This window comes from Mauremys reevesii, linkage group 9 (assembly GCF_016161935.1).
Source record: "Mauremys reevesii isolate NIE-2019 linkage group 9, ASM1616193v1, whole genome shotgun sequence".
Taxonomy (NCBI): Eukaryota; Metazoa; Chordata; order Testudines; family Geoemydidae; genus Mauremys; species Mauremys reevesii.
In genome coordinates, this window is record NC_052631.1 from 102,264,855 (window position 1) to 102,275,351 (window position 10,497).

Below are 10,497 nucleotides of genomic sequence, written 5' to 3' on the forward strand. Positions count from 1 at the left end.
GCCCCCAGCACCTCCACACCCATAGGGGCAGGGTTTGTTTCCCCTCTCGGGGGAGCGATAGCTGCTCCAGGGGACAGCACTGGGCATGGTCAGCCCTGGGAGGCCCCCTGCAGTGGACCAGGCCCCCCTCCCCCCCCCGAAGTCTCAGTTTTCCCCCAGGGTGAGCCATGCGGCTTCACTGGTCCCTTAGGCCCAATCCCTGTGGCTCCAGCCCTCCTGCTTCACACTGTGAGGTCTGGTCAGCCAGTGCTGCTGAGCCAGACTCCTGGGAGAGACTGGGACCTGCTGCGGGGGTCACGCACTCAGCCAGGATCCTTAGTGACGCTCCGAGTGGGGCGAGCTGGAATACATGGGCAGGCCCGAGGTCAGTGCAGAGCTGAGGGCTAAAGCCCAGCCTATGCCGGCTAGCCCAGGCCCCAGCTCTTCTCCCCCCAGGCCTTTTGCCCCTGAGCTGGGGGATGGCATGGAGAGGTGGGGAAATCCTCTCCCTGGGTCGCCACACATCCGTGTCCCGGAGACAGGGTTCGCTGTCGTCTTCTCCGACTCCCCACTGATGCGGGGTCAGCCTCAGTCTGTCTCTTTCTACTGAGGCATCCCGGGTCAGACAACCAGGTGATATTCATCCCGCTGTCTCTTAGCCGGCTCTGAGAGCAAAGCGTCCTGCCCCCGACCCCTCTCGCACTGGGTACCAATATGAAATAGGGGAAACTGAGGCACACATCATATTCACAATAATATTACAGAACATTTCCCCCTTTGCCACAGGGAGTCGAGCTCAGCATTTAACCCAGGGTAGCAGGGCTCCGAGGGGGAGGGGCCCAGCATATGCAGGATGAGGGCAGGAGCAGGGACCCCAGCTGCAGGGCTTGGCTCACCCTGCCCAGGGGAGGGTAGGCCCTGGCAAGGTCCCTGGCTGCTCTGTGGTGTCCAAGATGCACCGGGTGCTAACTGCCCCATGCCCTGCCCCCTCAGTGCCTGCTGATCCTCACTGCCCTGGTCGTGGCCGCAGGCTTCGTCGCACTCGATGTGAAGTGGGCTGAGCAGTGGCAGAGTGCGCGCATCTCTCTGCAGGTGAGAGCAGAGGCAGAGCCCTTCCCGTGGCCCAAGGGCTCTCCCTATAGCAAGGGGGAGGGAATCCCCTGGCCTTGCCACCCTGTGGCTAGCCCCAGACCTTGTGAGGTTTGGCTGATTCTCCTGCCAGGCCTGTCTGTCTCCTGCAGCTCCCCCCCCCTGCCCCTCCCGCAACGGGCCCTGTGTTGCTCCAGGCCAGGGCCCTCACTGAGTGCTGCACGGCCCCAGTGAGAATAAATAGCCACTCCCAGAGCCCTGAGGCAAAGCCACCTGGCTCAACCACCTCCCAGAACCTGTCCCTCCTCCAGTCACTCCTCTTGGTGCGGTGATGCCGGCTGCTGGGCAGCCCAGCGGGCCGGGCCCAGCCCAGCAAGGGGGAGCCCTGGGGGGCCGGCTGTTCCTGGCAGGTGCAGGGAAGCCTGATGCGTGGGGTGGGCTGCTGGGAGCCCAGGGTGCAGGGTCGGTGTGTCTGATGGGAGCGTGGGTACAGAGTGGTGTTGGTGTGTCTGCCCCACAGGCGACAGGCCCCTTCCTGCACATCGGAGCCGTGGCAGGCGTGACGCTGCTTGCCTGGCCCGTGGCCGACTGCTTCTATTGTACTCGCCATGCAGGTACTCCTGGGCCCCGGGGTGCTGCAGGGGTGGGGCCATGGGGACTCGGCTTTTGGGTCACTTCGCCCTCCCACGCCTCCCCTCTGTGCTGAGCAAAGGCCTGTCTGCATCCTGCCCCTGGCATGCAGCTGCCCTGATGCCATAGCCCTGCTGAGCTGTGGTGCCTGCTCCCCAGGGCTGCACCCAGAGATGGGCCATAAACACTGTCCCAACGGGACCCCAGAGCTGTCCCTGCACCGAGGATGGGCTAGTGCCCAGCATTTGCCCTGAAAGCCTAGGCTGGGAGGCAGCTCTCCCTTTGTTCTCAGCCATGCAGGGTCTAGGCCACACGGCAGGGGGTTCCCCTCCCCCTCCCCTCTAGTACATGCACACGCTTCCTAGCCAGCACCTCCATGGCTCAGTCCTTTTATACTGGGAGCTCTGCAGGGCTGGGGCGTGACAGTCGGGAGCCCCAAACGCCAGCGACCAGCGGGGCAGGGGCTACGTGGGCAGCGCCCTGGCAGGAAGGGTCTGTGCAGGCCCAGCCGTGCGGCACGGCTTGGTGGCCAGAGCCTCTCCGGGCTGGGGCTGCCCATGCCGAAGCAGGCGGCTTGGCACGGTGCATGGTGGCCAGAGGCACCTCCGAGCCCCTGGCTAAGGGCCGCTCTGCAGGGGGCAGAGGGGGGGCTTGTCGCTCCCTATTCTCGGGCAGGGGTGGGGAGCCCCCCCCCAACACACTGCAGGGGGAGCAGCCCTGGCTAATCCCTCCCCACCTCCAAGTGCCTGCGGGGAGGCTGTCCCTGACTGGGCTCTGCCGTGTCCGTGTGTCTGTCTGCAGCCCCCAAGGTGCTGCTCCTGCTGGTGTATTTTGGTGTGACAATTGCGCTGTACCTGGCTCCCCTGATGATCTCCTCGCCCTGCCTCATGGAGGAGAACCAGCTGCCCCCAAAACCAGCGCTGGCCGGGCACCGCGGGGCCCCCATGGTGAGTAACCCGTGCCCAAGGGCAGCTGCCCATCTCCCCCCTGCCGGCAGTGGGCACGAGCCCTCCCTGCTCGGCCTGGGAAGCACCAGCTGCCTGCAAGCACTGTGCTTGGGAGCAGGCAGGAGCTGCGCCCGCCAATGAGGGACAGGTTACAGCCCTCAGCGCAGGTGTCGGGGGGGCGTGCCCCTGCCCTGGGTCCCAGAGAGCAGCGTCCCCTGCTCACACCTCCGACACAGGAAGCAGGTAACCCCCAGAGAGCCGTCTCCACAGACCAGCGCGGGGAGGGGAGTCCTTGCAGCCTGCCCTGTGGGTAGCCAGGCTGGACAGGCTGTGGGGCATGGTCGGGAGGGGCTGAGGCAGCCCTCGGGATTGAAGTCTCGCACATAGGGCCAGGAGCTAATTGAGACCTGTTTCTTCTGGGTAGCAGTTAACCCCAGCCCTGGGCTCCTGCCCCCCCCATACCCCCTCAATCCCAACCTGCAGCCCCTCTACTTGCCAGCACGGTGCCCCCCCTGCCCCCGACTCCTGCCTATGCCCCTCAATCCTGCCCTGCAGCCTCCTGCTATCCCAGCCCTGGGTCTCTCCTAGGCAGATCTGGGGATTCAGCTACTTCCTGAAATCCCACCACTGCCTTAGATCGAGTCTAGCAAACTCACTGCATGTCTGAGTCCAGAAGATTCGAACCCAGGACTCAGCACAGTGGGGCAAGCACCCGATGTGTGCACCCCGTCCCTCCCCAGCTTGGTTTGCCTGTGCCGTCTCTCCCTTGTCTAGCTGGCTCCAGAGAACACCCTGATGTCATTCCGGAAGTCAGTGGGCTGTGACGTGCGTGTGTTTGAGACCGATGTCATGGTGAGGTAAAGCAACACCCGGCGTTTCCAAGGGGAACGTGTGCTCGGCTCAGCTGCCCCAGCTCCCTGAGCCCCAGGCCTCTGCTCGCTGCCCCCTCTGGGATGAAGGGGGCAGCTCCATGCCAGGGGAGGTGTCTCCACACCCCAGCCTGGGCTTTGTGAGAGTCCCTCCTCTCCCAACCCCTCGCCCATCCCCACAAGGGAAGCTGAGCCCAGCCCAGCTGCCTGGTGCCCCACCCTGCTTGGTCCCCATTGCTTGGGGAGAGACATGGGGCTCCCCTCCCTGGCCTGCAGGGCCGGATTAACCTTTTGTGGGCCCCCATGTAGTCATTGTTCACTAGTGTGAAAATTTCATTGTGTTTTTCGGATCCTTTCTGTTAGCTGCATTTTCATAAGACTTCTGGTCTGGGGCTTCCTTTTAAAGAAACAAAACTTTAAAAAAGGAATGGCTACTGAAAATAGCAATTCCAGTCCTAGTTAGCACTGGGAAGACTCCAGCATTTGTTGCTCAATTTTATTCTACTTTTTCCTACAGCAAGTTACAGTGGGTCAGTATATTTGATTTGGGAGAAATGAAATAACAGCTCCCCAAATTGAGCCTGAGCACTCCTGAATTTTGAGGTGTTCAAATCTGGAAGGCAGGTGCTAGATTCCCTTTCTGAATATTGGATAAATCTGGAAAGGAAAAGTCAATTTCTGCTTCTGTGGCTCAGGAGTGGAAATCCTCCTGCGTGCCTGGTACTGTACCTAAAGCTGCCCAGGTCCAGTAGAGCCTCCCCTCCCTTACTTTTCATTTTAAATTCTCCTAGTGGGGTCCACATACCTCCCTTGCTAGGCTCCCGATAGAGAGATGCACTGTCCATTCATTCCACCCAGTTCCTTCTTTGGGGGCTGCCAGGCGAGGTCCCACCAGTACCGCTAATCCTGTCTGGGGAAGTCCTCTGAGGGTGCTAGCTTCTACTTAGGGTGACCAGATGTCCTGATTTTATAGGGACAGTCCCAATTTTTAGGTCTTTTTCATATACCGGCTCCTATTACCCCCCACCCCATCCCGCTTTTTCACACTTGCTGTCTGGACACCCTACTTCTACTCCTTGGGCAGACTTGTTCCCCATTCACACAGCCACCCCCTTCTAGCAGCAAGCTCCCCATCCACAGCAAGCTGCAGCACATGGGGTCTCTGCTTCCCCACTCCCTCCCCCTCCCTTTCCTGTGGCTAGCGGCCAAGGGAATGCTGGGAAATGTAGTTCCTTCCCTGCACCAGGGCCGGCTCGCTAGGGCCCCGTGGGGTCTCAGCTCCCAGGCTGGATCCCTGCCGCTGCTTGGGGGAAGTATGTTAGGGCCCCTTCTGAGCTTGGGCCGGCGCCATTGGTGCCATGGTAAATCCAGTCCTGCTGGCCTGTGAATGGGGGGAGGGTGGGACCTGGGGCAGGGCCGATGAGTGACCATGTGTCACCCCGCAGCACCCTGCACTGGCTCTGGCTCTCCGCCCCATAAGGGGACAGTCCCAAAGGCAGGCGTTTGGGAGGGGACTCCCCTATGGCCCATGTACTGGGACATTGCATGGCAGGGTGGGGGGGCTGCTAGGCTGATCCCTGACAGAGGGGGAGGGGTGCGAACAGCCCATGATGCTGCACTGGGCAAGGTCCTAACTACCCCACCCCTTGCCAGTGCTGATGGGATCCCCTTCCTCATGCACGACGAGACGCTCACCCGGACCACCGACGTGCGAGAGGTGTTCCCTGCCCGGGCCACCATGAACGGCACAGCCTTCAACTGGACTGATCTCCAGCAGCTCGACGCCGGCAGCTGGTTCCTGGAGGTCAGGCCCCCCTCTTCGGGGCGTGGTAGGGCTGCTGCGTGTCCTGGCCCTGCGCTGCCCTGCAGAGGGCTCGGCCCTGCTGCACTGATCCAGGCCGCTCTTGGCAGAGCCCTGGGGCCAGCCGCTCAGAGCCCTCCCAGGGTTCCCAGGCCTTGGAGAGTTTTGCCTCTGCAGACTATAGTGCCTCCCTCCGTGGGGTGGGGGTGGGGGCTACCTTCCGGAGCTGGGAGTTGCTGTGACCATCCAGAGGCATGGGGAAGGCTGGCTGGGAGGGGTCGGGCTCCTTGAGCAGCAGGAGGGGTGAGCTGTTCCCTGGCCGTGCTGTTTGGCTGGACTCAGTGCCTGCCTACGCAGTGACGCTTTGGTTCACACCTAACTGCTGAGCTGCTCTGGTCTCGTGCAGGTGGCAGGACGACCTGTTCTGGCTCTGTGCCCTCGCCCTGGGGTCTGAGCAGCTGCTGTGCCGTGCTAGGGAGGGGCAGTGAGCACTGGGGGCGCTGTGGGTGCATGGGAGAGCTGGGAGATGGTGTCGAAGGGGCAGTGTGGGAGGCCAGGGCCCTGGGGCCAGCTGTGAGGGCTGCCCCCCTGGCAGGGTAGCTGCTGACTCTGGCCTGTCCCTTTCAGAGGAATCCATTCCGCTCGGCGCAGGGCCTCTCCAACGAGGTGCAAGCCCAGGTGCGGGCACAGAAGATCCCGTCCCTGCAGGAGGTGCTGCAGGAGGCCAAGCAGCACAACGTCTCCATCATGTTCGACCTCCGGCCCGAGAACCACACGGACTACCAGAGCTTTGTTAACGTCACCGTGGAGACCATCCTCCGGTCGGGCATCCCGCCGCAGCTGGTGAGCCTGGCGCTGCCCCTGGAGTCTGAGGCCTGATGGGCAGCCGGAGGAGGGAATGGCTGAGTATCAGGGCCAGATGTCCTGCCCTTCACCAGCAGTGAGCTCCCCTCCCCATGGGGCAGGTCAGACCCACCTGTGCTCTAGTCTAGAGTCTCCCTGAGCGTGCTCCGCATCTGCCCTTGCCATGGTCCCTGAGTGCCCCAGCATGGGCCCTCTGTGGCACAGCACCCCACACGTCACACACGTGATGCCTGGGTGGGTCCAGCCCTGGCCTGTGTCCGCGATAGGCTGCTGGCCGAGCTGCTGCCCTGTGCCAGTTCCTAGTGGCCTGGGGTGCTTTGTAGTACGGATCATGTGCAGGGAGAGGTGTAAACCTACCGGGAACTTCCTGCTCAAGTGCCCCTCCCCCCACGTGTAACCAGGGCCCCTGGAGAGCGGTGGCAGTGAGCCAAGCTGGTGAGGAAGCAGGAAAATCAACTAACAAGCTGCCACCTTCGTACCCCTGCTGCTACCACACTCTGCAGCTCCATGGCTGCCTGACACTACAGCCTCACTCATTCCCTCCACCGCCAGCCCCAGCCCTGGGCACTGGATGTACGTGGCCCTGCCGAGACCAGCCTGGCATCTGGCTTCGCTGCCCCCTCCTGCTCCTGCTCACCCGTTAGGGGAGGAATTATTCCTGGAACGCTCTGTTTAGTGTTTACTTTGCAGACACAACATGCCCTGGAGTAAGGGGCCTACGGGCTCTCTGCCCAGTGGGTGCCCTCTGCCCAGGACCAGGGCACTGGAACAATGTGTGCAGTAGGGGGGCTGGGAGCCACTGAACCAAACTGGAAAGCATGTCAAGCCAGGGGGTGCTGCAGCCCAATACCAGCACCTGTGCCCAGGACTCGCTGGGTGCAGGGGCTCTGAAGGGGTTGTTGGGGCTCTGAGCCAGCCCAAAGTTCTGGGCACATCTTGGCTGGCCCCCATCATGCCTCGTCCAGGTCTGTCACTCCCAGACCTGCTGGGGGAGACTCCCATGGCAGGTAGCCTGCTGGGGACTCTGCTGGGGCCAAGCACCGGATGGGCACACAGAGCGGGGCTGGGTAACAGCTTCCACTTGGATGTGCGTGTCCGTGTGGCTGGCCCTGTAGCCTGGGTTCCAGAGCACAGCGAGTGCCCCCTGGTCTCCCAGCTCACACCAGGCCTGATTTTTCCCCCACCCCCAGATTCTCTGGCTGCCCGATGGGTTCAGGGAGCAGGTCAGACAGCAGGCACCAGGATTTCAGCAAATCTACGGTCTGAAGAGCAGCTGGAATGAAACAGAGTCTCCGCTGCGAGTGAACCTGCCGTACCAGGACGTCAGCACAGAGCAGATTGGGTGAGAGCCCCTTGTCGGGGTGCGGAGCACAGAGCAATGGCACCTCCTCAGCCCTGCAGAGGCGAGTCTAGTCCCCACTGTGGCCACGTACGCACCCTGACCCCACAGCTGGCAGTAGGGCTCGAACCTGAACACACAGGTCTCACCCCTGAGCATGGGGAGCGCTGGGTGGGGGCCAGGCTTTCCCAGGTCCTGCTGGCCTGTGTCACACTGACGAGGCTCCATCCCCTCCGCAGCCGGTATCGCCAGGACAACGTCTCCGTCAATCTGTATGTGGTCAATGAGCCCTGGCTCTTCTCCGTGCTGTGGTGTGCAGGGGCCGGCTCCGTCACCACCAACGCCTGCCAGGTGCTGAAGGAGATGAAGCGCCCCCTCTGGCTGCTCGTAAGTGAACCTACCCTGGGTGGCGCTGGCAGAGGCCTGCATGCCCTGAGCCCGCCTGGCCCATTGGCACTGCCACACCCCAGCAAGGGGGTCAGGGGGAGCTGCCAGGGCCTGTTCTGCTGGCGTCCCCATTGAGCTACTAGTCCTGTCTTGTTGCCTTGCAGCCCCGCAGCACCTACCTGATGGTCTGGATTGTGACCGACTGCGTCTCCTTCCTCCTGATCCTCTCGGCCTTCCTCCTGCTGCAGTAAGTTCAGCCTCTTCTGGGCTCCCGTAGCTGTCCATGGCATAGGAGGCCCCGTGTCTGCTGCCCTCTGGGTGAGCTGTGGGGTCTGCCCGGCCAGGTGCTGCTGTGGTCACCCATCCACCTTCGTGATCTGGGGGAGCTGCTCCGCAGTGCTGGGAACCCACTTCTCCCGCCTCGCACTGCGCTAACCTGGGACACAGTGGGCTTAGGGGGAGCTTTCCTCCCTGGCCTCTGCTGTGAGCCTGGCCCTGAGCCGCTCCATCCCACTGCTGTGGGACTTGGTCACAGCTTATGGGGCCCACCTATAAGCTGAGCAAGGTGGGCCCAGTATGGGAGCCCTCCAAGGGGACTCAAGTGACTCCATTGCCCTGGGACCCTCCATGGCTCGTTATGGTTTGCAGGAGCTCCCATCCCATTCCAGCCATGGCAGAAAGGCCTCTACCAACTCCGAGTTCAAACCAGGGCGGCCAAGTGATGGGGCAGAGCCCTGGGGGAGCGGCCCTGGCCCTGGGGGTGGGCTGATCTCCCTGCAGCAGGGCCTGAATGCTGACTTGCTCTCCTGAGTGAATTTCAATCCTGTTTTGCTTTCCAGAAAATGCTCCAGGAGAAAAGAACCGGCAGGTAATGGCCCCTGCTCCCTGCCCCACTCCCCTTAAGTCCCTCTCCTCACCAAGCCCTCTTGCTGCTGGTCTTCTCCTCCCTCTTCCTCTCCGATCACTGTCTCTCTGCTCACCTGCAGGGCCAGGCCCTTGCCAGAGCTTAGCTCCCAGGGGCTCTCCCCACCCCAGGCTGGGGAGCTTTCAGGGGGCTCTGCCAGCATGACAGCCTGGGCCCAGAGCCTAACTCTCCTGACAGAGAGGGGACGGACACACACACACACACACACACACACACACACACACACACACACACACACACACACACACACACACACACACACACACACACACACACACACACACACACACACACACACACACACACACCCTGTGGGGGAAAAGGGGAGGGAGCCCTGCCAAGGGAGCCCCCCTCCTGCTTCCCTAGCAAGTGCAACTCCCCAACATCACGGGGGTGCCGGGGGGCCAGGCAGAGCCTCCTGCAGGAGCAGCTGCCTCCCACCCCACGGTTGTTGCTGGGATGGGGCAGCCCAGGGGAGGGCAGAGGCTCCTGGAATGACCCTTTCTCCCATTTGGTTCCCCAGGGTCCAAGACAGACGTGCTGCTAACGAAGATCAACAGCCTCATGCAGGAATGACGCCCAGCCCCCGCAGTGCCTGGTGGTGGAGGGGTTTGAGCAGGGCACAGGTGGTGTTTAGCAGGAAGTGCCCAGACTTGCTCCTGCCAGCCTTGAATGGCCTTTCCTTTGCAGGGCCCTTTCCACAAACCCTCAGTCTCTACCTGTTCTGCAGTGGGCTGGGGCCAGGTTTATCCTGCCCCCATGGGCACATCTCCCCTGCAGGTCAGGGGCCTGTGCAGAAACCCCCTGGGTGATGGATCTGTGACCTACAGTAGACAGGCGTGTGTTCACCTCTCCATGGGGGCAGAGCTGGGGGTGGACACCGAGATCTTGGCCTTGCAGCCTCCTGGGGCTGTGGGAACAGATACTGTCTGGAGGATCCTCGCTCGACCAGCTGGGATTCTCCTTGGCTGTAACCTGCTGTGCAGGGGGCACTTGTACCACAGCAGGGACTGGTGCAGCTGCTGCTGTGAACTGGCTTTTCCTGGCTCCTGAAGCGTGGCTGCAGAGAGGCTGCTAGAGGTGGGAGGGGAGCCTGAAGGGTTTTGTTTACAGGGAGCCAGGTTTAAAGCACTCCTGGCCTTGTGCCATAGGGGAGCCTAGGACTAGATTGCTTTGAGCTGTGTCTGGGGAAAGGTGAAGGGGCAGGAGCGCATCGTAGGCCCAGGCAGCTGGGCTGCAGCGTGGGCATCCTAGTGCAGCAGGATGGAAATGAAGGGTCCCTCACTGAGCAGAGGAAGCCCATTATCCTCCTTGAGGCTTTGACACTGGCTGCTAGGCATGTGTGCGGGATGCAACTGTAGGCCCAGCCCCATGGGACCCCAACCCAGCTTGTCTAGTGGAAGAGATAGGGTTCGGCTTTGGATGGAGGGGATCGTGCGGGGGGCTGACTGTCCATACAGAACACAGGTGTTGGGTGAAGGCCCCCGAAGCACCATCCCTGGACTGGGTGTGAAGCTATCCTGCTGGTGCTGGGGTGAAGGGGTGTGCTGGGGCATGAAGCAGTGCGGCCTCTCTTTGCTGCAGGGGTCTCAGAGCATGTGTCTATTTTACTTGTTCTTAATTATGTATGTTAATAAACTGACCCAATTGGATAAAAAACCGAACAA

General features: G+C 61.9%; 1 protein-coding gene across 2 annotated transcripts in view; it reads left to right on the forward strand.

Moving 5' to 3' along the window:
- Positions 1–10,497, forward strand: part of GDPD2 (glycerophosphodiester phosphodiesterase domain containing 2) — a 38,565-nt gene extending 28,068 nt beyond the window's left edge. For both annotated transcript variants that reach the window (XM_039488608.1, XM_039488609.1), the window contains exons 6-16: positions 973–1,071; positions 1,589–1,682; positions 2,500–2,645; positions 3,420–3,502; positions 5,168–5,318; positions 5,943–6,158; positions 7,370–7,521; positions 7,758–7,905; positions 8,070–8,152; positions 8,745–8,773; positions 9,354–10,497. In XM_039488608.1, the coding sequence (XP_039344542.1) occupies positions 973–1,071; positions 1,589–1,682; positions 2,500–2,645; positions 3,420–3,502; positions 5,168–5,318; positions 5,943–6,158; positions 7,370–7,521; positions 7,758–7,905; positions 8,070–8,152; positions 8,745–8,773; positions 9,354–9,406 (1,254 nt within the window). In that variant the 3' untranslated portion in view covers positions 9,407–10,497. The remainder of the gene's footprint in view (positions 1–972; positions 1,072–1,588; positions 1,683–2,499; positions 2,646–3,419; positions 3,503–5,167; positions 5,319–5,942; positions 6,159–7,369; positions 7,522–7,757; positions 7,906–8,069; positions 8,153–8,744; positions 8,774–9,353) is intronic.